Genomic DNA, 25,698 nt, shown 5'->3' on the forward strand with positions numbered 1-25,698 from the left:
ATTAGAAATCCTTTAATGTTTCGAATACCGTAGAATAAACTTATCTATTGTCAAAAACTGCTGCTTGAGGTTTCAAGTACTGGCAGTTGTCCAAAGCGAGGGACTGTGAGCGTTGTCTTGTCAGGTGATGCCCGAGAGCCCAAAGCTAATAGCAAAGATTGTGGAAGACTCTTTTTTTAAAAAAAAAAAAAAAAAAAAAAAAAATCAGGCCTATTTACAGGACTGAATTGCTTTGTTTGCGGCAACAGAACTGTTTACGGGCCTAACTGGCTCTGTTTGGGTGGCAGAGCTGTTTACAGGACTAGTGGACTATTCCCAAAAGGTATTGCACCTGGTGCTGATGCTGCAGAGCCTCATGCCGTACTTGGGTCCTTTGGCAGTCCTCCCAGACCATCTCCCACAGCCTCGGGGGCCGTGAAGATTGAGAAAGGAGAAGAGGTCTGGTCCAGACAGTTTTGCCGCTCACCCTTCCTCATCTGGCCACCAGCTAGAAATGCGTCTCCCTGTATCGGGGGCGGGCAGGTGGGGGGTGGGGACCTCAGGCTGGGGCCTAGAATATGGTGCAAGTTTTGGACTTCCCTCCTTCCCCTCCTCCGTCACCTCCACCAGCTTCACACGGAGAGAAAAGAGGTGAGATCAGGGTGCGAGTCACCAAAATGACCATTTTACTCAGTTTTTAACTACATGATTGCACTTCATACAGTGAATTTGATGATGCAGCTTTGAGCCACACTGGTTTTCTCCATAGTTATGGTCTGTTTTTCGAATACACAGCCGATCTGGCGACACCGTATGACTTCTTCACGCACGGCTCAACCGGAAACAGCACGACGCTATGAGTGCATGAATCCATCAATGGAAAGGAAATACTCTTTTATTCATTCAAAATCTGTGACATTTTCATGCACTGGTACAGTAGCTATAAGGACCTCGGCAGTTGTTTATATTCACCTTTTTTGGCCTCCGCCTCTTCCAGCTTCTTCTTCTCCGCCTCAATTGCGTCCACTTTGGCCTGATAAATGTCAGCCAGTTCCTTCCAGTGCGTCCTGTTGTTGTTGAGGCCATCAAACATTGGCGTGATTTCTTTGTGGAACCGGGAGAACTCCTGTACAGCATCGACATGGAGACAATCGCACAGTGTCGCGTAAAACTTATCTGAAAAATATGTACAACCGTATGTCGCCTAAGGGGGTATGGTGGCGTAGCGGGATTAGCCCGTGCCCTCTCTCTGGTGGGTCTGGGGTTTAAGGCCCTCTTGGGGCGCCTTGCGATGGACTGCCATCCCGTCCTGGGTGCGTCCCCTCCCCCTCCAGCCTTGCGCCCTGTGTTGCCGGGTTAAACTCCAACTTGCCGCAACCCCCCTTGGGATAAATGGTTTCAGACTGTGTGTGTGCGTCACCTATGTTATTTTGACTGAATTTCAATTGGGGGACTGCTGGTAGCGCACTGGTTACAGCTGTTGCCCTTGGACCCAAAGGTCACAGGTTCAATCTCCAGCTATATACCCTTGAGCAAGGCACTTACCCTAAGTTGCTCCATTAACATTACCCAGCTGTATAAACGGGTAAATAATTGTAGGTGGACTGGACTAACACTGTAAGTCACTTTGGAGAAAGGCGTCAGCTAAATGAATAAATGTACGTGAAACAGGCCAATCTCTTTTCTTTCCGTGTGTGCCTGTTCTACAAAATCCATGTTATTGCCTTAGGTTCTCCTTAGTTATCAACAGTTTTTTTTTTTGGAAGTTGAACCATGTGTTCAGAGCTCTCTAAGAAGATTCATGCCCCGTTAAACGTAAAGACATGTCGAGGCAGCTCTGAATTGCTTTACCTTAGTGTGAACTTACCTTGTACACAAAGGAACACACAAAGTCAATGAATCCGCACTGCATTTTCGGGAGCTCATCTGCCTTGTTTCTGTCCATCATGGGCTACAGTTTGGTAAGAAGACATAGGAAAAGAATGAGAAGCGGCACGGGGAGAACTGCTCCTTTCTCAGCCTTCTGGGGATGTTCATCACCAACATAGAGAATAAATAAATGCAATTTAATATGTTCTGCGAAGAGGAGTCTGCAAGAAATGTGCTTTTTGAAAGCGTCCATGAAGTGCTTTGGTTTAAACCACGTGGCTTACAATGGGCTGCTGGTCCAGCACGGTCCTCTCCAGGTCACCTTGCTCCCAGAATTCAGCTGCCACCATGAGGGCCACCTAAAGAGGGACGTCAAGGCCGACCTCAGTTCCCAGGCATGAACCGGTAAAAATAAGGACGTTCAGTTCAGTCTTCACGGAAAGGACCGTAAAGGACCGCTGTACCTACTTTGCTCTGGACCTCCCATGGTTTTGTGATGGCAGAGAGATCACAACCGGTCATCATCATTGCCCTGTTTGGAAAAGGAGAACACAGAAGCTTGGAACGAAAACGAAGGAGATTTTGGTTCACACTTCTGCTATGCCTTCCGGACAATACCGTTTATTACAGCATGCGGATGTTCATACACACATAATAACTTCCTTCCTGACGGGGTTGCTCACGACGTAGTTGATGGCTTCTTGCTCCTCCGCCATCGGCTCTGTGGCATCAACAATCTTCTGGAACATCGTTCTCTTTCTGTTGGATGGAGGAACAGCCATGTCAGCGCTTGTGGTGCACAAAGCGTCCTACACAGTCCTGCCCCCAGCTGGTCCAAGTACAATGTCCAACGAACAGCAGACCGAGCTGCACATCTGAGTGAGTCGGGAGCAGCTTTTTAACTCTTGAACTGAGCTGCGGAAAAGGAACAAACCAGAACATCTACATTTATTCAGCAGACACTTTTCATCCAAAGCAACTTCCAATGAACTCTATGTAGTGTTGTCAGCCACACACATTATTCACTGCAGTGATTTACACTGCTAGATATACTACTTACACTGGGTCACTCATCCATACATCAGTGGAACACACACACACTCTGGGGAACAGCATGTCTTTAGACTGTGGGAGGAAACCAGAGCACCTGGAGGAAACATGCAAACTCCACACAGACTGAGCAGGAATTGAACCCACATCCTCTTGCACCACCCAGGCACTGTAAGACAGCAGCGCTACTGGCTGTGCCACCGTGTTGCCCATAGAACTCACTTGAAGTACAATGCCAAGTCCGTGGCAATGATACAGACGTCAAACAGGTGCTGCACCGTCTCAAACTGACGCTTCTGAAGGTTCTGAAAGATGTTGAGGCTCTGGAAGAAGACATTAAAATTTGTCAGCAGTTGGGGAAACGCTGAGGGCTCGTGATACATTTCTTTGGTGAATTACATTTCTACATAATTACAAGTAAGGCTGAGCACCTCGTCTGCCATGAGCGTCTTGCTGTACTCAAGGTGATGCCTCTCCATAATGGAAGATCCATGCAGTTTGGCCAGCGGTGATGCGCTCCTGTGAACGAAAGTAACGTGTCAGCCTACGCTTGGAGCGAAAGCAAAAGTTACCGTGATCTGTTAGCGTTTACGTGATGAAAGGCAGTTTTAATCGGCCAGGATGCTCACTTACTTTGTCTGGTATAGATTGTTGGTTCCCCTGTGATCGATGTCGTGGCAAAATGCAGCTGCTACCATAGCAAATGCATCCAGGTCAGAGTAATATTTCCTCAGTCGTCCGGTCTGCGGTAGGAGGGGAAAATCGCAGGAATATCCGTGAATCACCGCAGCACAACTCAAACGGTCCTTAAAGACCACTGTAGCCGTTCTGTCGTGTACGAAACTGCTGAATTCCTATTTTCGTCATGTGTTAAACCGCGGCAAATCGGCGATCGAGAAGAAGCCGTGCGTGAGGTGTCACGGGGCCGAAATCCAAGCCCTTACTTGTAACAGGCAGAACATGGTCTGGCCCACATTGAACCCGTGTCTCCAGTTGTGGTAGGTGATGTCGCGGTATCCTTTGCGCACAGTGTACATCCATCGAGTCAAAACCTGCAAAAGAAATGCATCCCGAGAGCGGATCCGTGAAACGCAGTTCGGACACGTTAGATGCACGCCTCGCGCAAGATGCAAAAGCCACGTCCTTCTGCAGAAGAGCGGCGAGTGAGAAGGTGAACCCATTTTCTGGACGTGAGGCCACTTGGTCCACACGTTCTCTCCAGTCACGCATTTGCTGGGATCTTTCGGGAGTTCCTGCCTAAAGAGCCTGGTGCTCACGGGAACGAACTTGACCGCTCACCTCTGCGGGGACTTTGAACTTCTCCACAACGTTGAGCTCGAAGAAGCACCGAATGCCGCATTTGATGAGGTCATGCTCAGTCACGGGGAAGTCGCTGAAGGAGAACTCCAGCAAGTCCACGTCTTTACACTCGGGAATAGTTGCTCTCTAAACGCACCGCAAGGCAAACGATTAAGACATTTAAGCATAGTAAGTCAGATGAGTCAGATCATACAAAGAAAAAAAAATACCAGCTACCCTATCTTTATGGGACCATGGTACACGGCCTGTCTGAGGCCATGTCCGTGGTAAAATACTAGTCGAGGTCCATTTTCCACCCCATTCGCATAACTAATAATAATACATTATAAGCTCTTTGTTGCGAGAATAACGGGACCGATGAGGTCCAGACCTCAGCCGTCACACTGAGATACACACATGCTGTAGATACAAACACACAGCTCTGCAGCGCCTTGCCAGGAGAAGCCATACCAAGAGCTTGTACATTTGCTTCTGATCGCAGTCCTCGGGCTCCATGTCAAACTTCTCTTTAGTGTTCTGCAAGAGAAAGCAGAGCGAACAAAGGTTTCATGCTTCACGAGCTCACTTGCGCTTCCAACGTCACCTCAGGAGTCCCGTAGAATCGAGTCCCACCAAAATGGACTGGAGCTCCTGCTTTGTGCACTTGGTCTGGTACATGAGCATCTCCTGGGCGATGTCCTTGCGGTGCTCCATGCGGTTCAGCTTGTCGTAGGTGTCGCAGTTCAAGACGGACCATCCCAAGAACTGCGTGAGCGCCTGGAAGATCCGACATTTGAATTGGGTAATTTTACTGGAGCAATTTAGGGTAAGTACCAGATTGGAATGCTCACAAAAATGTGAAACTACATGAGATGATGTAATTTTATGGTAAATTAAAATGAAGCAATTGGAAAAGTGCTCTCAGGTGAAGAAACCTCTCCTTGACTGACCTCCGTAATCTGTTCATCGTACTCATCGAATGGTTTTCCATCCTTTCTGTTGTAGAACGTGGCTATGCCCACAATTTCCTCCTTTTTGTTGACGATCGGAAGGGACAGGACATTCCTTATCTTCCAACCGGACTCATCCACAGCATCTTTCTGAAGGAAAAAAGCAAAAAAAAAAAAAAAAACTAAGCAGTGCAAGATGGTTTAGTTGAGAACTTGTCTTGATGGATTATGGGTGCTCGTCCAGCCACTTTTGAGTAGATAGACTGTAGATAGTTGGCTGAAGTTGTCCAAAACGCTCTTACCTGGAAAGTGAAGTACTCATCTGCAGGGGCATTCATCATGTTGCAGATCTGAAGGAGAACATCCACAGAACAGTAACTTATCCGTTTATCAGGAGAGCCAGTACCATTGATTAACAAGTGTGTCCCTTAAAATGAAGCGCGACGTCAATATTTCTGGAAAAATGGCTAATAAAGAAATTTCTCACAAATCCATTTTCTGAGACGTAGGTTGGAAGACCGCTGACTAGGGCCCAGTGATCCACAGGGGGGGTCCTTCAAATACAGAAAAAAAAAAGTGCAGTCGATGAAGTTGTGGAACGAGACACAGAAGAAGACGTGAAGGAAAGAGAGAAACGGACTTTGGATCTGCTACGTCAACGCGTTCGGTGAAAAGATACTGCACTGCAGAGCATGGAAAACACTGAGATGGTGCTAGGTCTTTTTTGTTTGGGGCTTGGTGTGTTCATGAAGGTTTGTTAGAAGGAACGATGGGATGGGAAAGACTGAACCATACCCGGGGATTCCGTATACTCACGGAATGACTTTAATTTCTTCCTTTCCTTCCAAAAGATAATCAATGATCTTGTAGAAGTTCACTTCCTGCGCAGGACAAAAGCAACAGGCAGAGCTTTACTTTTACCGTAGAAGAATTATTCGGGCGCCGAGCGAAATCTCACAGCACGAGCAGTAAGGTACATGGGCACATACTCTGCCGTCCGGCGTCTTTGGGCCCTTGTAAGGTTCAACTTCGCCAAGTTTGACGGGCCATTCGTCGTAGAATTCCTGGATAGACACAGCAAAGGTGAGTGATGGCGCTGGCGAAGGAGACTACCTGAGATCTTCACTTCTACCGGAAAAGATGGCTGCGCATCACCGACGTCTCGGAAGAAACATCGATCCAGGAATACGAATATACATTCTTGATCGCGATACAAACCTTTTCCTTGGTCATATCCAGGAGGCCAACAGAGTATCGTTCACACTGGAGGTACGTTCTCACGGTGTATAAAGCTTTGTGAAACTGTCGCTCGATGTCTGTCAGCTCTTCGAATACTTTGCTTGCCGACCACAGCAGCACCTGTAAGAAATACGTAAATTTATGCATAAATAAATTACGGATGTGCATGTCGGACCGTTGGAAAGGATCTGAAATGAACCGTTTCGGACATTCTGAATGATTTATATTCTCATAGAAACGACTCGTTTCGAAATAACCAGCTTTGACTTGACATTTATACATTTTCTGTACTGAATTTCAACATTTAAGTGATAGCTAACCTTTAAGAATATTGATTTCACAAAATCTAATCAATAAAACAGGTTCTTTTATTATTGTTACAATAACATGTACAGGTAGTCCCCGATTTATGATGGGGTTATGTTTCTCAAAACCCATCAAAAGTCAAAAATATCGTAAGTCGAAAATGCATTCGATACACCTGATACACGCCTCTACGCGACAGACTGGGGGATGCGGATCGCTGCCGCTGGCCAGCATCGCGAGAGGGTATCGCACCGCATACCGGTTGCCCGGGAAAAAAAAAATCAAAATTCAAAATTCGAAGTACGGTTTCTACGGAACGTCTATCGCCAGCTCACCATCGTAAAGTCGAAAAAATCGTAAATCGGGGACCACCTGTATTCGTTTAACAGACGCTTTTCTCCAAACAATATCAGCCGATATACATCACACAAGTAGCTGCATAAAACTTTATCAGAATATCGGAAATTCTCATCACCTTCCTAAGTTATATATGTATATGATTTTATTTATTTATTTTTTTAAACATCTACATTGTGTTGCACGAGTAATCTATTATTGTTTATATATGGTCCTAAAGCCGTCGAGGCTGCGGTGGGTCTCACCTGACTCCTTCGGGACTCGACGTTCCACATGTAGGCCGTGTAATGCTGGATCACGACAACCGATGCAAAATTTAAGTATTTTGTGAAGAGCTACAAAATGAAGGGAGATGTGCACAAAAAGCCCATTGAGATGCAGACAAACACAGCAAACACAACTGCATATGCGGCTCCGGCACGGCGCGAGGGCAGCTCCGAACACACATACGGGACCGGCGGTAGGCTGATTGAAGCGGTTCTCTCGGACGTTATTGCGGACTCGCTGGAGCGGCTGCCGTACGGGAAAGATTTCATCGTGGACCTTCCGAGATGCTCGTATTTCCCGTAGCTAGCACTTACGTCATAGATCTCTGCACTCCTGGCAGGGCGGGTACAGTCGCTGAGGCCACAGTTGCTTGGTTGGACACCTCAACTCCACTTTCAGGTGGAAATAAGGTGTAGATCAGACTTCTACACATCGGTGCTGTAGACTCTTGAGGACTGAACTCGCTCTTTCGTACATTTATTCATTTATCTGACCCTTTTCTCCAAAGTGACTTACGGTGTTAGTCTACCTACAGTTATTTACCCATTTGCACAGCAGGGTAATTTTACTGGAGCAATTTAGAGTAAGTACCTTGCTCAAGGGTACTACAGTTGGAGGTGGGATTCGAACCAGCAGCCCTAACCACTACACTGCAACCTACCCCGTTCTGGACCCAAAACAGTATATTTCTAAAGTTTTGGAAGTTTCGCTTCTTTCTCTCTTTCCCTCCTTACCTCCTCATCTTCTTTGGAGAACTGGTTTGCACCCACTTTGTTCAAAGCCATGATGACAGCGAGGGGGTCTTTATCACTCATGAGCGGGCACACCAGCATGTTCTTGGTCGTGTATCCCGTCTGCTTGTCCACGAAGTCGCTGAAGTGCGAGTTCTGAAAAGCAAGCAGGAGGGTCGTCGGCACGGCCCGTTTTCGAGACGCCGGCGACATAAATGCGGGGGGCGATGACGGTAAAGAAAAATTCTGCGGGCAGCAGTTTCATAGCAGCTTTTTCACAGAAATATTCAGAGATGGGAAACTAAACCAGGTAAATCGAAAGTAATTGAGAAGAAGATCCGGAAGGTTTTCCGATTAGGAATCGAAGAACCGTATCATAGGTCCTGCTAAAGCGACTGTCTGCATGTATATAAAGTAATTGTGATGACATTTTACATTTACATGTATTTATTTATCAGACACTTTTCTCCAAAGCGACTTCCAATGAACTCTATGTAGTGTTATCAGCCCACACACCTTATTCACCGCAGTGACTTACACTGCTAGATACACTACTTACACTGGGTCACTTATCCATACATCAGTGGAACACACACACACTCTGTCTCTCACTCACACACTATGGGGGAATCTGAACAGCATGTCTCTGGAGTGTGGGAGGAAACCAGAGCACCCCGAGAACATGCAAACTCCACACAGACTGAGTGGGAATTGAATTGTATTACAATTTGACTCATGCACATGGTGTTATGAAAGATTTTTATCATGTTGCCAGAAATGTTCACTCTGACGGAAACTCAGACTGTAGTTGTTTTGCTCCTGATGATGAACCAGTGGCTACATAAGATGCTCTACCTGAAATTTATAAACAAGATTCCATTATAAACAAGATCCCTGAGGAAAACACAAAACTAAATCATATATTCAGGATATATATTCATACTGCAGGAACAAAACATCCTGTTAATGCTAGAAAACGTACGGCAATACTTTCCTACAGTATAAACATAATTTTTTTTAAACATTTTTGAAAATATTTTGATGCAAGTTTCCTGCGCTGTCCTCAGAGGCACAAATCAGTATCTCACATATATTATTATTATTATTATTATTATTAACATTTTTTACCAGTTGAAAATAATGAAGAATGAATTATACCTTTCTTTAATTATATGCTCAGGATATTGGACACTCCTCAGTGACTCATTTTCCAAGTTCTGACAATGATAAAAGACTGAAATAACCGAGAACTGCCCATGTCAAATATTATAGTGGACTGGCCTGCATATAAAATGAGCAAATATGAACGATTGAAATAAGTGAAACATGACAGTAAAGGTACGTGAGAACTATGGCCGACACCACCGTGGAGAATAACGTGTGGATTTCAAAGCTCGTTCATTTTAATGGCTTACAGGTGAAGTCAAACAGGTACGTACAAGTACAGAGGTACCACAAGTTTTAGTGTAAATCAATATAATTACTGTATTGATTCTACAGCATACAGGTGTGTTTCTCCACTATGTTGTGTGTGTGTGTGGGGGTGAGGGTGGGGGTGGCGGGGGGCTGCTGGTCAAAAAGCACATTTTCTTTCTTTTAATATTAGGAAAATATTCTTTGACATTGTGCCGCAGTTGTGAAACATATTGACATGTTTATTTCCGGAATGTTACTATATATTGGTATCCCCAGCCAGCTGCTCTTTCACACTTAAGCCTCAGATTGTTACTGGCTCCACTTGCCTCTGCCGTCTGTCCTCGGCTTGACGGAAATTACGTGGAAATTTATTATTATTTTTGATTTCAGATTTACCTTCTTTACAGTATTTAAGTAACGGTTCACGTATTTTCCCTTTTTTCCTCCTTTTCTGTTTCGGTGTGCTCAATACAAGTGTTTCTCCATGAGTTCACTTTGACTTTTGTGCAAAACGCCACTTTTTAAGAACATTTGTTAAAATATTTTGACTCGCGTCTCTTGCGCCGTCCTCAGAGGCACAAATCAGCTTCATGTGACTCTTAATAATTTCATATTCGCATGCAAACATCATTTGCACAACGTCCTTTTCGGTACATTTGCTGCCAACATCTACCGCACCGTTTCGACGGATTTGAACATCTATGGCTGTAAGAAGAATTTCAAGGCGACTCATAACTTTCCAGCTGTCAGATCAATCTATAGAGAAATGATCATGATCAGCAAATGACTGGGTTAAACACGGAGGGGGTAAATATCTAAGCGTTTTACTGTGCTGGCAGCTAATACAGTATATTGTCACTTTGGTTCCATTTGGGTGATTACTCTGTTTTTAACTGCTTTTCGGCTGTCGGCCCCAGAAATTGATTCCGTGATGAAAACTGAAATGTCGAAATGTGGAAAAGTACCGGAAAGCCTGAACGCTGTCAGCAACGTGAACGTTAACGCGTCCGGACCTCCGTCAGCTGGCAGCGAGGTGACGGCGGGGGACGTGTTTGTGACCCTGACTTTGGGGACCAGACCCACCTGCTTGACGTCGGGGACGTTGTGCATCTTCTTGGACTGCGCCGTGAAGCCCACTATGCCGATCTCCAAGGGGAACACTATCTCGGCGTTCGGATTCACGAGGTTCTGCTCGAAGGTCGAGGTCGGCGTCACGTCGAAGAGCACCGTGGAAAGCTCCGGTATTCCGTTCCTCGACCTGCACACGAACATGCTGCACCTGTCCGCGCTCAGGACCAGGCAGATCCTCTGCAGGATCTTGTGCATCGACTTCTCCATGCACGTGGGCGTCTGCAGCTCTTTGACGATGTCGAATATGAGCTCGGCCTCCTGGATCAGGCTGAGGTCCTTGTACGAGGCAGGATCCTTGATTTCCAGGTTGCCGGAGAAGGCCGCCGTGAGCACCTCGGGCCGTAGCTTCCGTTCGAAGTACTCTTTGGCGAACTGCGGGTTGTTCTCCAGGTACTTCTCCACGCTCTCCTTGTCTGCCATGGCTGCTCGCTGTTCCCCCCCGTCGCTCACAAGCACATCACCCTAGAAGAGAGCGAAGGGAAGCGCAGTGCTCAGCGGTCCCCCGTGCCTCCGAGTGGCATCTCCTGGCAGCGCGCAGATCGCCGAGCTCCCCTCGTCTCCCGTAAGACGACAGAACGCAGTGGCTTAATGGCTAAGGGGATCCAAGAGGCGACCAATTAATCTGACGTCACGGCATTAGAAACCCTAAGCTTCCTTAACCTGTAAATCCCGGCGCTGATCGTTTTCGTTTGGACAATCCAATCAAAGGCAATGGCTGCCTAACTGCCCCATGCAAGGTTTTCGTGGGAACGGTGCGAAAATTTTCATCCTTCTCCCATTGATCATCACAAAGCATTAGTACCCTACCCTCGACGCCTTAACCGTTTTCGACGTACCTCACCCACCCGGCGCTCGGGCAGCTTACACGCATACGGCTTTCAAGCACATGTTGGTGTGTGACGGCGCAGATCGAGGCCCTGGAAAGATGTGGAGCCCCTCCCGTTCACATACCGCGTTGTTTTACATTTTCTCTATGAGACGCACATGTCATATTTGCAATATTAGAATTTTCAGGATTTTAACAAAGATTTAATCTAATTTTACATCCGCTCAGAATACAAATTATCGATTCCCGGTGGTGCGAGAGGACGTGGGTTCGATCGCCGCTCAGTCCGTGTGGAGTTTGCGTGTTCTTGGGGTGCTCTGGTTTCCTCCCACACTGCAAAGACATGCTGTTAAAGTTCCCCTATAGAGTGCGAGTTACAGAGAGTGTGTTCCACTGACGTATGGATGAGTGACCCAATGTAAGTAGTGTATCTAGCAGCGTAAGTCACCACGGTGAATAAGGTGTGTGGGCTGGTAACGCTACATAGAGTTCGTCGGAAGTCGCTTTGGAGAAAAGTGTCTGATCGCTAAATAAATGTTATTCCCTGGGATATAAGAATAAAGGGAGCAGAGGTGCTCTCTGCAGAAGTCATTTCGCACTTTTGACAAAGAGGATTTCTGAGAACTGCGGCCCAGAATAACATGTGCTATTATTGTCCCCGTTACACCGTCTGGAGACGAAAAGGACCCTAGATCTATTTTCACGGGCTGGATTACGCAGGTGACATTAGTTCTATCACCATTTAGACGTCAAACTTTTTTTTTTAAAAGGGACGAGGGACCAAACTAAGGGAAAGCGGAATGGGAAAAAGGCTCCGTTATTTGTTCCGAGGGCCTTAAATGCGGGATAAATGGGGATCGATGAGCCGGAGCTCCCGAACGGCGCAGTTATCCGTCGCTTGGGCCGGGACATCGAGCGCCGCTGCGGGGAAAGTGATTCGCGATTCAAGGTTGCGCCCGGTGTTTGTTTTCACTGCGCTAACAGAAGCATGAATGTTCGCTGAACAGGGTTTATAGGTCACTTTTATCTGGGGAATCTTCCCGTGTACATAATGCTGGTGTGTACACAGCAATTACATAACTGAAAACCTGCAGCGTCACCAGTCCGCGGAACATTATTGTGGCGTCAGTCATCAGTGGACACAAATGTATCGTAACTAATAGGATATTTAGAGCTAAATAATAATAATAATTATTATGACAATATGGGGGGGGTGCGGTGGCGCAGTGGGTTGGACCACAGTCCTTCTCTCCTGTGGGTCTGGGGTTCGAGTCCCGCTTGGGGTGCCTTGCGACGGACTGGTGTCCTGTCTGGGGTGTGTCCCCTCCCCCTCCGGCCTTACGCCCTGTGTTGCTGGGTTAGGCTCTGGTTCCCTGTGACCCTGTATGGGACAAGCGGTTCAGAAAATGTGTGTGTGTGTGTGTATTATGACAATAGCTTTTTTAAATCTGAGCAATTTTAAGCAAATAAGATATAAACCCAGATGGGTGAGTGAAGATATCAGAGATGCAGTCAGCTTGCCCCGGACTGTGTGTGTGTGTGTGTACAGGGCACAGTGAGAAAGAGGAAAGGTTAAATGACAAAGACAACACTCTGTCCCGACTGATACAGAAGAGACGCCGAGAGGGTTGCGGTCGTTCTGTGGAAGTTTGGGAGGAGGTCAACGTGACTCCTGGCCTCGGGCTCGGCCCACCAAGCCGGAAGCCCTAAATAAAGGGAGGGATGAACCCGCCGTCCGCTTTCTTTTTTTTGAGCTCCTCGTCAAATGTTTCCGAGTCCGAAATGCCACAGGTCGCGTCTGTGTGTTTGGCGAGGATCCCCGAAGCGCGACATCACTAATCGCTGCTGACAGCGATCGCTCCGGCATTAGGATCGCTTCCCCCGTGTCCCGCGGACCACCTGTGCCAGGTCATGTGGTCGGTACAGCTGATCCTGTGCGAGCCCCGCCCAAAGGAGCCGAGCCACTCGACACAAAGGCGTCCCCGAGGAACGCGCCCCCGGGGGTCAAGTGACCCCCTCCGGCCGAAGCCTCGGCGCCTCGGCGCTTTAGCGTCTTGCAAGATTCCCACGCAATATCACTTCTGCTGAATTTATAGAGTCTTTGCTTGTGGGATTAACACTTAACAGGTGACACGTGAATCCCGGGAGATCTTAATTAACTTTTAACCTTATTGGCCGTGACACGAATGTGAAAACAGAGTATATTCTGTGCGGAACGCGGTGAGGTCACAGTGCCGCTCTCATTCCCGCTCCACTTCAAATAGCTTTTGAAGAACTTCCGCTCTGAGAAAAGTTCACTTACGCGTATTCCAACGCAGCAGTCGGAACGAAGGTCAGTTTGCAGCTTTTTTTTCCTCGGTCCTTAAACAGACCTATTGCTCGACTTGGTGGCAGCCATCACCTCACCGTCACCTCACGTCAAGAAACCACGTTCCTTCACCGATGAGGCTTCCAAAGGTGTACGAACCCACACGCATTGCCCCGAAGACTTAAATAAACGGGTGGCGCAGCAGGTAGCGCCGGCGCCTCAAGGCTCCCGGGATGTGGGTTCAGACATCAGTCCGTGTGGAGTTTGCTCGTCGTCTCTGCGCTCCGGTTTCCTCCCGCAGTTCAGAGACGCGTGTTTCAAACAAATCGGTGACTCTAAATTGACCACAGTACGTATGTGCGTGCGTGACTGCCCGGCCATAGGACTGGTGTCCCATCCGGGGTGTACCCTGCTTCACGCCCTCCGCTCCAGGTCTGCGTTGTCAGTCGCCAAAACCCTGCTTTGGCCAAGTCTTTATCGATTATTGAGTGATGGGCGGATGGGCAGATAAATGGATGGATGGAATGATAGATGGAGGATTGGAGAGAGCGATGAACGGGGGGATAGATGGATTGATGGCGGACGGATGGACTGACGAACGGAGGGACTGACGGATGGAGGGGTGGATTGCTGGATGGTTGATGGTGATCGGAAGGATGGGCGGCTGCATAGGTGGTCGAACGGAGAGATGGACGGATAGACTGACGGATGGATAACAACTCAGGCTTACGTTTACCAAATGAAAGCTTGCCCAGAATCCTCGCTCTAAGCGAGTCGCTCGGAGGAAAGAGAGGGGAGACCAAGAGGAAGCCGAGATGTGCGCCGAGCGAACGAAAGATCCAACGGATGGACGAGCGTCGACAAGCGGATGAGCGCCAAGAAGGCCCAGACTTGTTGACGAGGGGGACAAGTCTCTGCGTCGAGCCGATGCTTGCTGGGCCTCGTGTTTTCGTAGCCTCGATTCCGGCATTCCTTCCTTCTCGCTCTCCAAGGAAAACATGTCAAGGGCGGTGATTTAGGGGAGCGCTCCAGCGGCTGACGCCAAACAGATGTGCTTCTCGGCGCGCTCTTGAATAGTCAACCTCGAAAGGTCCGCGGAGGGGTCCGCAGGCAGGGTTCGACCCCGCCGAGCAGGCCGGCACGCGCACAAACACACACAAACACACACACACACACACACACACACACAGGACCCCGGTGTTACGAAACTGTTTGTTCGGCAGCTGGGGCAGCAGAGGTTACTCCAGGTGTGGTTACGAAACGCCGGCCCCCACCGAGACTCTATATAAAGTCGGACCCCTGGCAGCAGCTGCAGAGCTCAACGGCAAAACTCGGCCCGTCACCACGTTTTACCTTCTCCTTTACATTTATTCGTTTAGGAGACGCTTTTCTCCAGTCTTGAGGTAACTCGGCATTCTGCAGAAAGACCGGCGCTTTACGACGTAAAGCAGTTTTCACCTCGAGCTGAACTGCGTTCTTCTGGTCCGTTCCGGAATGAGCTGGAGGAACTAAGGTGAAACGGAGACGCTGTGAACAAACCGTGTTTTTTACACCTTGTTTTTCCAGATCCGGAGTCGAGGCCGCAGCAACATGTTCAGGGTTCTGGCAATCGTGTGCCTCGCGGCAGGCGCTCTGGCGCAGGACTGCTCCATCCAAAGCTTCCAAGTGATGCAAAACTTTGACAGACACAGGGTAAGTAAACACGCCTTCCCAGGAAAAGAGAGGTAAGAAGGAGGCGTTTGCGAAGGCACCTGAAGCGCGGTCCTCAATGTGTGTCGTGCACCTTTCAGTATGCCGGGACATGGTACGCGGTGGCCAAGAAGGACCCGGTTGGGCTCTTCTTGCTGGACAACATAATAGCTCAGTTCAATGTGGAAGCCGACGGTACGATGACGGCCACGGCCAAGGGCAGAGTGAAGCTCTTCAAGTAAGCGCGTCCGCCGATTCGACCGCTGCTCTCGTACCTCATCTCCGCACCGCGTTCACCCTAACGCTCGCGTCCTTTCTACGCCGCAGCAACTTCGAGCTTTGCGCCAACATGTTCGCCACCTTCGAGGAAACGGACAACCCCGCGAAGCTCAAGATGAAGTACTGGGGAGCCGCTTCCTACCTTGAGAACGGATGTAAGTAAAATGCTGCCGCTTGAGGGTTATTTCTCGTTCTACGCGCAGCACGTTGGTGACCAGCGAAGGCCGTAAAGGAGGACGTCAAGCATGAGCTGGTTGCTCAAAGTTTTGTTGGCATGTTCCTCTCGCAGATGACGACCACTGGGTCATTGACACCGACTATGACAACTACGCCATCCACTTCGCCTGCCGTGTGATGGACCTGGACGGCACCTGCCTGGACAGCTACTCCTTCATCTTCTCCCGGCACCCCGGTGGCCTCCGGCCCGAGGACCAGAAGATCGTCACGCAGAAGAAGCAGGAGCTCTGCTTGCTCGGCAAATACAGGCGTGTCAGCCACACAGGTGAGAGCTCCAAATCTGTCACAGGAAGTACCGTGTAGAGAAGCAGAAGATCACCATCATCATTTCAATTACTACATTTACACTATGTACGTTCTGAAATAAAGAAAACAAGAGCATCTATCTGGCAGTTCCAAAAATATAATTAGCAGTCCTGTCAAAAGTGGACACGTTCACGTTAATCATCTCGAATGTTTGTCCCTTGTTCCACTGGTATTATACTGTACAAAAGGTTCAAAAATCCTTTTCCTCTTCATTTACAGGATTCTGCGACAGCTGATTTGGAACAGATACCACAAATCGAATACTTTAACAATGTAAAGAAAACTCCAAGTGGGTTTCCACCAGCCTTATGATCCCTGGGACACGCGAGGCCCAATGTATTATATAATTCAAAACTAATAATGTATATCCTACTTCTCAAAGCCTTACTTATGAAGCATTTTGCCCCCCCCCCGCTCCAAGGAGGGGGGGAGAAAAAAAAAAAAAAAAAAAGGTATGGTGGGTCAGGAGCTTTTAACAAGCTATTTGTTAAATTTACAGGACAACACCATGTTGCAATTTTATTTTTGAATTACTTTGTAATTACTGTTATCTTATTTTTTCCCCCTTTTTCCTGTGTATCATTTTTGATTTCCCATTGAGATGATTCTTGTGCATTTGTATTATTTGTATATCCAAAACCTTTGGGTTTTTTCACTCTGCCAATAAAGGTGCACAATCACTGGTTGAGCTGCTTGTGTCGAGTTTGTTGAAGCTGATGGTTAAAGGAGCCAGAAAAGGCCTCACTGTTGCTCAACAAAGTAAGGTAGTTAGATTTTTTCATTGCGGGGCCACTTCAGGTTAAGTAAACAATGAACACACACACCAAAAAAACACTAATAAAAGGGCATGAATGCAAGAGCTTAGAGGAACTAGGGCTGCCACTTGTGATCTGGGCATCGGTGGGACCCGACCTAGACAGGGTGGACAGAGGGGAGCCTTGCAGTAAAGTTGCCAGCATGAATACAGACCCTTTAATTGACACCATATTAAACATCCTATTCCACACAGTGTGTATGAGACGCACAGCACAAAACAGTCAAATACAGTATGTAAACTGGGTTTGTTGAGAATTTCGCTCCGACAATAGACAGCTCCAGCACGTAAAGAAACTTGGCTTAAATATTTCTTAAAGAACAAACTGCCACAAGGGAATGTACCCCGTTTCATGGAAAAAGCACAGAGTAGCCAATGTTTTCTAATGCAGTTACCTTACATTAAACCCTGTTGGTCACCTTAATAATGGAGGGTGGCGAGAGGCAAGACTTCTGCAATCGTCACTCTCCTTCCTGCAGCAGGTATGTAAAGCCTTTGCCTTATATAATCTAATACGGGGATGTAGTCGGAGAGTCTAAATTGAGCTGCAGAGCTGGTTTGCAAAGCTGGGACTGCTGCAAGGTACAGGGACACCTTAGGCGGCCACTACACTTGAGGACACACTAGCAGAACACGGCGTCAGTGCTTGTCTGTGTATCAAGTTGAACAGAAGATGCAGGAACCGGAGTGCATGAAATAACACAAAAAATTAAAATCAAAAGACCCTGAAATCTGTTTGCCAATGAGAATATCTTTAATGGCTGACATCTGCACACAGATTTAATTCAGCTGAATGCAGGGAGTTTTATATCAAAGCATGTTATCCTCTGGTAAAATATAAATAAATGGCCCTAATGTTCTTCCACAAATTAAAAAAATATATAGCATTGATTAAAAAAGAAAAAACACAAACTCAAACACTTCCCACTTACAAAAAAAAAAAATTGATGGCTTTCACATGAAAAATATTTTAAAATGCCTGACATCACAAGGCTGTTGGTAAGATTTGCACTTACAATAAATAAATTATAAAAAGGGAAACAAAGCCAGATGTCGAAAGCCACAGGACACTACAGCTGTGCAAAACAGCAGAACAACAAACCTGTTGCTGAGAAAAACCTCAAACCCATTAAAGAGACAAGCAGAGGAAGTCAGTAGATAAAATCCTGGATTAAAAACCCCAAAACATAAAATGCCTCATATAAAAACCTGTAGACAAACACCCCCAGATTCCAGTGAGAGAGATTAAGTGAGACAGTAGTCGATGTGTGCAAGCAGCTCGCGGTGTTGGCTCGTCGGGTACTGCGCCCGACACCTCGGGCACTCGAGGAAGCTCTCATCTAGGAGGCCGGGGATCCTCGCGGGAGACCTGTGGGCCGCTGCCAGGTCCTCGATGGAGAGCTTCTCCATCCCCAGTCCGCTGTAGGGGTTTGGCTCCGAGGAGAACGGCTGTTGTTTCTGTGACTGAAACAGATCAGGGCAAAAGCAACATATCCATTCATATTTTGCCAAAACCTGAAAAGCACAAGCACTTTGAAATTAAATTTAATTAGTTGCTTGCACTTGGCTAATGGCCACGGTACTTACAACCGACTCCAATCTTGTTATCTGGTCCCTTGCTTTGCGAAGTTCCTTCAACACTTTGTGCAACTGTTGCTGCAAAGTCTGACGATCCAGCTTTTCGTTTTCAAAATCTCTGGCCGACATCTGGATCTAGAAACCAAACATGACTTTTTTTCTTTTTTTTAAATTTCAATATTACAATAAATTATAGGCCAGTGAGCACTTAAGCGTTCATCGTCATAAGATAGAAGCGAAATATGACTGCGACTTAAGCACTGCACTCATTAACGGGATATAAAACTCATGACACCAAGAGCTCAGCCCCTCCTCTCTGCATTCAGAGGAATTTAAGACCCCATTAGAAAAATAAATATCCACGTTTTACTTCATACTGACCCAATGCACACTTAAAGGGGTGAAGGAGAAACATTCTATGAAACGGTACCTGATGCTCCAACACCGCGATCCTTTTTTGCTCCTCGTGTTCATGGAGAAGAGACTTCTGAAGCATATTCACCTTCCAAAATAATATACTTGAATATCGTGCATCATACAACACAAAGTCATCCTCAAAGAGGAATGAACGAAAGGGAGAACAGTGCATATATATAAAGAACTTGTGCCAACGCTTCCTGTCATACCTGCATCAGCAGTTCAGCAGACCTCCTTTTCTCCTCGTCCAGCTGGGCCTTGAGCTGCTCCAGGTCCTCGCTCCTGCGGACCCCCTCCTTGGTCGAGCGATGGCTCCTCAGGCGCTCTGCCTGCAGCTGCTCGGCCACTTCCTCCGCCTCCCCACACTTGTCTTCGTATCTCTTCCTAAGCTCCGCCAGCTCCCCCTGCACTTGGGCCACCTGTTCCTTCTGGGCCTCCAAGTCCTTTCTTGCTGTCAGCAGAAGCTTGTCGTAGTACTGCTGCATCTGGGCGCACTTCTCTTCTGCAAAATTAGAGCAACATATGCAAGTGAAGCTTTAGGTGATGCATTTAGAACATTGGACCACTAATTCCTTAGAAGCCTTTTTAGAGTGGTAGTTTATTTCAGTGTATTTATATACATTAATACTAGAAAGGACTGAAGAAAAACTGATCAAGTTACATATTCATTCATCATCTGTAAAGTGCTCGTCCATGCAGGGTTGTGGATGTCTGAAGTCTATCCTGAAGAAGAGGGTGTGAAGCAGGGTACACCCTCCATGGGTGTACAAACAGAGTATTATATGACTCCAGTGTTGTTATGCGTTTTTCACGATACTCTACACTGAGACAGACATAGATGGCTAAAGAAATGGAAAAATAAACAGATCTAATTTAAGGGAGCTATAGCCAAGTCCCAGAATGCTGTTAAAACTCTCAGCAGGTCTCTTTTTTTGTACCTTCTGAATTGCCTTCTTTGTTCTGCTGCTGAAGAGCCTGGTTGGCTTGGTTTAGTTGCTGCTCAAGCTCAAAAGTTCTTGCCAGGACAGCCTTCACATAGGCCTCTCGCTGCTGGTCATAAACCAACCACTGCTGGTTCTTTTCCAAAGCCTTTCCATGACAAAGGAAGGAATGCAGGGTTTATTAAAAAAAAAGATTTATGAATGCTTCAGATATGTTGTTAATTGAAACACAGACACAGCTTTAAGATGTAAAAATTCACAATAAGTAGGAGGGAAAAAAAAACCTACATCTCGCAATTGTTCCTGTACAGCTGATGGGTTGCCAGAAACAGTCTGCCCATCTCTATTTGGACTCTGAAACATAAAATATGTAATTAGGATCAAGGAGAGAACTGTAAACAAATTCAGATTATTACTTCAGCTTGAAAAAAACCATGTTAGAGTTTTAACCTAAAAATAACCACGTATGGTGAGGTTCCTAAAATGATCCCTGATATGTTCAACACCAAAAACTCAAACATTAATCCATGAAGAGCTATAATAATTTTTTCCTCTCTGATTCAAATAAACTGACTCATAAAACATAACCTCAGAAGTTTGTGATAATAAGGCTGTGCACTGGAGACATAATTACATAACACCAGTGTGTGGGTATACTGGAAGTGTGTATGTATGCAAGAACGTCTGTCTTGCACTTGAAAAACCCAGGTTTGAATCCTGCCTCCTGCTGTTGTGCCCTTGAAGTAGGTAGTTACCGTAAACTGCTCCAGCAAAAAGTACGCAGAAGTATAAAAAGGTGAATCATTGTAAGGAGCTCAAAAACAAAGTTTGAAGATGTTTGCAGAAAAGCATCAGCAAAAAAAAAAGCATATGTAAGAATAAATTTGTATAATTAAAAACACACTTAAGCAATATTTCTTAGAACTATAAAGGAATATGGCTTCTTTCCTTGAAGGAAGAGACAACTTCAGAAGTAAAAAGTAAATCACAACACACCAAATGGAAATAATGACCCACAGAAACAGATCCTTCTCATTTGCTGCCATCTAACGAAAAATTTAATGTACTGCAACGGTGTCTGAGCAGCAATTCACTCTCTCTCTCTCACACACACACACACACACACACACACACACACACACACACACACACACACACACACACACACACACACACACACACACACTCCTTGTACCTGTGAATCTGGGTTCCCTTTCACACTCCTTTTCTCAAGGTCCTGGCACCGAGCAGAAACCTCAGCAAACTTATTTTTAACACTTCTCATCTCCTCCAAAAGGGTCTGAAGCTGTTTCTCTCGTTCCTGTGCTTCCAGGTTCTTCTGATCCAGTTGGGACTGTAGGGAGGCCACGATCCCACCACTCGCAGCGGTCATCTGCTGCCTGAGGGAGGACAACTCCTGGTCTTTGGCCGAGAGCTGCTGGGTGTTTTTCTCCTTCAGCGTCTCAAGTGAGACAATCCTCTGGGGGAAGGGAGAGCAAAAAAAAAAAAACCACACAGAAGTCATGTTCATACTAGGTTTACTAGGCCACATTCAGACATACAGGAACCTAGTATTTCAGGAACATATAAGCCTAAAATGCACTAGTGTTGAAATTAACAACTGTCAAAGTATAGAAACACTATCATTGACGAAAGACAGCTCTATTAATTAATTCAGCATTGACAAGTTAGTGTCCATTTAAAATGATCCCGAAAAAGAACACAAATTGCGAGTTTCAACAAACATTCCCACAAGCGTTTACCTCCAAAAGTTTGCTTTTCTCCGTATGCGTCAGTTTTCCCTGTCGATGAGACAGTTCATCCAGCTTCTTTCTCAGATGTGCATTTTCCTTTCGGAGTTTGTCCAGCTCCATGTCAGTTTTGGACACCCCTAGTTTCATCCCCATCTTACTGACGATGGATTCCTTCTGGGGCTTCGATGTCATTTCTGGAGTGTTTCCCGCAGCAGTTTGTCAAACAGATTTCTGTCAGTCAAAAAAGGTCAGCCCACAAGAAATAAAGACACTTTTTAAATCCAACTTTGAATATGATCATGGGCCAAAAACTGCAAGTCCTTTAGTTAAGCTAACACTACGACTCATAATTATAAAACTAAAAACCACAATATAATGTGTGTCTGTGTGGCATAATGCAATGTGACTGATTTCAGTAACTTACTGTTGTTGCAAAAATATTTTACCTTCATTCATTCATGTATATTAGGAGTAAGCAAACCTGTATTTCACATTTATATTTTAATTTATACCTTATATTAAATGTTTATTTATACAACGTAGGTGAAGAAGTTCAAGAAGTTAAGTTAGTAACTTCTGAACATTGATTGAATTGATAAAATTTATTTAGTTGACAATCAATTGCAGCTCAGTCAAACTGACTATTCAACTATTAAAGTCTTTCTAGAATTAGACTGTCATCAAATATACAGGGAGCTGTATATTGTTATATTTTTTTAAAAAAAAAAAAAAAATTAAACTCACCTCATACAGTGCTAATAATATTCTACACAAGCAGTGTAAAACACCAACAGCAAACGGCTCTTTCACACTTCCGGGTTCATCATAGTTTGAATATAGCGCCCCTTCCGTCACTTCCGCTGGCTTTTTCCGGAGACTTTGCTTTTCGTGTCGAGCATGCGCAGCAGTCCAAACGGGCTGTCCAATTGGACAAGAGCGACTTTTAAAACATGAAATTGTACTAAATTATTTCTTCTTATTGTCAAACTTTATTGCTAGCTATTGCTATTTAATTGCTAGCGTCATTACCGCAGAAATGCTTTACCACCAGACGTTTAAATATTCCGATCTGGAACTTCTGGCACGAGCGCCTCGCAGTGACGTCACTTTCATATACTATTACCAACTCGTACCTGTAGTTAGTTTCACTCGTTCGTATCAAGACAAGTAAACGTGAAACGTACTTTTAATTGACAGTGTTTCATCTCGTGTAAGCATATTATAGGCTAAATATATAGAAAGTGAACAGAAATGGAGTGAGTGGGCTGTGCCTGTTGTTGCGACGTAGCCCAAAATCCAGGACTCCAAAGTAGCAGGTAGTGGAAGTTACCACACTAGTTTTTTGAAGAAGTTTGTCTCAACTTGGAAGGCCGAATGCCGGGCCGGCACTAAGCCTTAGGCAGTGGAAAATTCAAAAACGTAACCCCCCCATCGTGCTCTTTAAGTTTTTAGGAGAAAATTCATACTGAATTTTTTTCTTAAATACTAAAAACTTAAAAGGCCCTGCACGGTGATGCTCACGTTTTTGAAATGTGTTTTTTTTTTTGTTTTTTGTTTTTTTCTCTCACAACACTACAAACAGTATCCTCTGAGATGCTACATTGCATTGTTGTAAAAGATGTCCTTATATGGAGTTGGCTGGACAACTGGTGCAACGCCCTCCATCACCACTATGGGGCAGCACAGCGCCTTCAGCGCGCAAACGTGCGTCTGTACGCTTTTCTCTAAAGCGACTTGCAGTGAACGCTATGCAGTGTTATCAGCGTTATTACACCTTATTCACCAGGGTGACTTACACTACTTACAATGAGTTACTCAACCATACATTTGGACTGTGGGAGGTAACCCACGCGGAGACAGGGAGAACATGCAAACTCCACGCAGACTGACAGAGTGAGTGAGTGAGGATCGAACCCACGTCCTCTCGCACTACCCAGGTGATGTAAGACAGCAGTGCTGCTCGCGCTCAGTAACCATATAAACTAACGTTTTATGGATTAATGGAAATGAAACATATATATTTAATTTTGTCAAGTGGGAGTCTAAAATGTTCTTCAACCTTTATAAACAATTATGACGTTCACTTTGTTTGTATATAAGCCCTTCAGGAGAAACACCGGTGCTGTAGTGCAGGTGCGGAGGAAGGCGGATCCCAGATGAGTGACCCCGCCCCTCCACGCCCCCAGCGCCCCGCCCCCTCTCGTGCTGTCCCGACATTGGCAGGAGAGCGCGGCCCCGCGGGGTTTATTCTCGGCCCCCACACAGAACTGCAGGCTGCCGGCGATGAAACCGAGTGGGGAACCCAAACGCTGAAAGTGTAGATCGAGGCGACCCTTTCTGCACTTTACACTCTTTTTTTTTTTTTTTTTTTTTCCCCCCTTCCCACCACAATGCTGCGCGTGCGCGTGGAGTCCGCGAAGGGGCTTCCGAAGAAGAAGATTGGAAGTCCGGACCCCATCACTTCAATCGTTTTTAAAGGTGAGCTCATCGTTACTTTTTCAAAAAATAAATAAAGCCAGTTCTGCACAAAATCTTTTGTGTTTATTGTTTCCAAATACTTTTCTTTAGTGGAAAATGATAATTGAAAGTTAAAAAAAAATGGATGTTTCTAACAAATCACTGTTCGGTGCTTCAGACAGTGCATAAACTCTTTCAATCAATCTTCTGCTGTACATACATTGTTTTAATAGATAATAATGTCAATATGTTTTAATTTGTAGCTTTTTCAAATCTATCTGTTTACGGTGTGTCAAAAACTGTTCTTTTCTGTTGATTTTTGTTGGTCTCTGCATGGTTTTAACTTGTTACTGAACTTTTAATGCTCATTTCTTACCCTAATAAGTAAGTAACTTCGAAAATGCTGAAAGTGACAGTATTTTTTTCACAAGTATTGCTGTGTATCTGGGATGTGTAATGCCGAACATTAGAGGACTTTTCTCATGTTTGCATGTAGGTGTGGGCTGTGGTTCGTTTACAGTTGTACTATGGGTGTGGGTTCAGGAAACAGGAATTCGCAACTTAGCCAGAATGTTTGGCATAGCACTGGAGTGTCATTAATCTTTCCTAAATTCATTTAATCATCCACAAATTGTTTAATCCTTAATTTCCTTCAATTCAGTGTAACATGTGTGGAGTTCACATGTTTCTCTCAAATAGGTAATAACAGAACACTCATTAATGATGGGCTGTATAAATGCATGAAAAGTCTGTTTGCTGGAGTATAAATGGATCCTTTTCCATAACTGCTGTTGTATTTCCAGATGAAAAGAAGAAAACTAAAGCGATCAACAATGAAGTAAATCCAGTGTGGAATGAAGTAAGTGTACTTTATGAAGAAGATACGAAGATGGCGTGTTACGTAATGACTTTCGATGGAATATTAAACTCTGTCAATAAGAGTAGCTTAATAATGTAAACTCGTATATGTGGAAAGGAGTCATAGCAGCTACATAAATACTGCTTGACTTTGTTTGTCAAAGGTGGAAAGACTCGCTTCCAGTGGCTCATTATTTTATTAGAGATCAAACGCTCACGCGATTTTCATTCGTGCTGCATTACTAAATATTTATCCAAGAAACATGCTTCATTTTCAGGATACAGTATCATACTCTTTTGTGAACCATTTATTTACTGAATGAAACTATTGCTGATGTACTGTATGTCCAAAAACTTCCTTTCTTTGCAGACCCTTGAGTTTGATCTGAAAGGCTCCCCACTGGATTCGTCCTCCACTATTGACGTGATTGTGAAGGACTATGAAACCATTGGAAAAGACAAGTATGTACTGTATCAGTATTTGTGCCTTGTATGTTCCTTGTGGTGGTGAATTATGACTTGGGAACAAGGTTAAAAGGATCCAGTTGTGCATTATACATACCTATGGGTATCAAATTTGTTTGGGTTGGTCCTTTCTGTGAGCAGATTTGTGAGATGGGCTGAGACATTTCGGTAAGAT

General features: G+C 45.5%; 4 protein-coding genes across 7 annotated transcripts in view; 2 read left to right on the plus strand and 2 right to left on the minus strand.

Moving 5' to 3' along the window:
* Nucleotides 1–550: 550 nt before the first annotated feature.
* Nucleotides 551–11,014, minus strand: pde6c (phosphodiesterase 6C, cGMP-specific, cone, alpha prime). Of its 2 annotated transcripts, none has more exons than XM_029248884.1 (22): nucleotides 10,547–11,014; nucleotides 8,051–8,203; nucleotides 7,295–7,384; nucleotides 6,366–6,506; nucleotides 6,137–6,211; nucleotides 5,964–6,028; nucleotides 5,635–5,701; nucleotides 5,450–5,497; nucleotides 5,148–5,297; nucleotides 4,831–4,974; nucleotides 4,669–4,734; nucleotides 4,198–4,344; nucleotides 3,843–3,950; nucleotides 3,532–3,641; nucleotides 3,330–3,417; nucleotides 3,121–3,221; nucleotides 2,500–2,607; nucleotides 2,317–2,380; nucleotides 2,133–2,207; nucleotides 1,847–1,930; nucleotides 952–1,105; nucleotides 551–600 (listed from the first exon to the last, which is right to left on the minus strand). In XM_029248884.1, the coding sequence occupies exons 1-22, from the start codon at nucleotides 11,012–11,014 to the stop codon at nucleotides 551–553; spliced, it is 2,556 nt and encodes an 851-aa protein (XP_029104717.1). The 2 variants fall into 2 exon arrangements, with proteins under 2 accessions (XP_029104717.1, XP_018616545.1); XM_018761029.2 differs by having other exon boundaries at nucleotides 551–609.
* A 4,016-nt stretch (nucleotides 11,015–15,030) lies between these two features.
* On the plus strand, nucleotides 15,031–16,690 carry rbp4 (retinol binding protein 4, plasma). Its single transcript, XM_018760948.2, has 6 exons — nucleotides 15,031–15,131; nucleotides 15,295–15,420; nucleotides 15,519–15,655; nucleotides 15,745–15,851; nucleotides 15,986–16,198; nucleotides 16,459–16,690. The coding sequence occupies exons 2-6, from the start codon at nucleotides 15,319–15,321 to the stop codon at nucleotides 16,473–16,475; spliced, it is 576 nt and encodes a 191-aa protein (XP_018616464.2). The 5' UTR covers nucleotides 15,031–15,131; nucleotides 15,295–15,318; the 3' UTR covers nucleotides 16,476–16,690.
* An 886-nt stretch (nucleotides 16,691–17,576) lies between these two features.
* Nucleotides 17,577–22,562, minus strand: cep55l (centrosomal protein 55 like). Its single transcript, XM_018761028.2, has 9 exons — nucleotides 22,488–22,562; nucleotides 21,753–21,974; nucleotides 21,185–21,469; nucleotides 20,278–20,343; nucleotides 19,987–20,137; nucleotides 19,258–19,550; nucleotides 19,062–19,133; nucleotides 18,641–18,766; nucleotides 17,577–18,517 (listed from the first exon to the last, which is right to left on the minus strand). The coding sequence occupies exons 2-9, from the start codon at nucleotides 21,933–21,935 to the stop codon at nucleotides 18,299–18,301; spliced, it is 1,395 nt and encodes a 464-aa protein (XP_018616544.1). The 5' UTR covers nucleotides 21,936–21,974; nucleotides 22,488–22,562; the 3' UTR covers nucleotides 17,577–18,298.
* A 1,371-nt stretch (nucleotides 22,563–23,933) lies between these two features.
* myofl (myoferlin like) overlaps nucleotides 23,934–25,698 on the plus strand; it is a 32,385-nt gene continuing 30,620 nt past the window's right edge. For 2 of the 3 annotated variants that reach the window (XM_018761155.2, XM_018761158.2), the window contains exons 1-3: nucleotides 23,935–24,221; nucleotides 25,004–25,059; nucleotides 25,429–25,520. In XM_018761155.2, the coding sequence (XP_018616671.1) occupies nucleotides 24,134–24,221; nucleotides 25,004–25,059; nucleotides 25,429–25,520 (236 nt within the window). In that variant the 5' untranslated portion in view covers nucleotides 23,935–24,133. Of the gene's footprint in view, nucleotides 24,222–25,003; nucleotides 25,060–25,428; nucleotides 25,521–25,698 lie in introns of all 3 variants that reach the window. The other variant, XM_018761156.2, reaches the window with a different exon arrangement.

Source organism: Scleropages formosus, chromosome 24 (genome assembly GCF_900964775.1).
Source record: "Scleropages formosus chromosome 24, fSclFor1.1, whole genome shotgun sequence".
NCBI lineage: Eukaryota > Metazoa > Chordata > Actinopteri > Osteoglossiformes > Osteoglossidae > Scleropages > Scleropages formosus.

Bases quoted from the DNA above. Each gene is read 5' to 3' on its own strand.
- pde6c (XM_018761029.2), bottom strand. From the start codon at position 11,014: ATGGCAGACAAGGAGAGCGTGGAGAAGTACCTGGAGAACAACCCGCAG. The intron at 7,385-8,050 runs GTAAGGAGGGAA...TTCATTTTGTAG, and splicing joins TCTCCAAAGAAGATGAGGAG to CTCTTCACAAAATACTTAAA. The intron at 6,029-6,136 runs GTATGTGCCCAT...TGTCCTGCGCAG, and splicing joins CAAAGACGCCGGACGGCAGA to GAAGTGAACTTCTACAAGAT.
- rbp4 (XM_018760948.2), top strand. From the start codon at position 15,319: ATGTTCAGGGTTCTGGCAATCGTGTGCCTCGCGGCAGGCGCTCTGGCG. The intron at 15,421-15,518 runs GTAAGTAAACAC...TGCACCTTTCAG, and splicing joins AAAACTTTGACAGACACAGG to TATGCCGGGACATGGTACGC. The intron at 15,852-15,985 runs GTAAGTAAAATG...TTCCTCTCGCAG, and splicing joins TTCCTACCTTGAGAACGGAT to ATGACGACCACTGGGTCATT.
- cep55l (XM_018761028.2), bottom strand. From the start codon at position 21,935: ATGACATCGAAGCCCCAGAAGGAATCCATCGTCAGTAAGATGGGGATG. The intron at 19,551-19,986 runs GTACAAAAAAAG...CTAATTTTGCAG, and splicing joins CAAAGAAGGCAATTCAGAAG to AAGAGAAGTGCGCCCAGATG. The intron at 18,767-19,061 runs GTACCGTTTCAT...TTTGGTTTCTAG, and splicing joins TCGCGGTGTTGGAGCATCAG to ATCCAGATGTCGGCCAGAGA.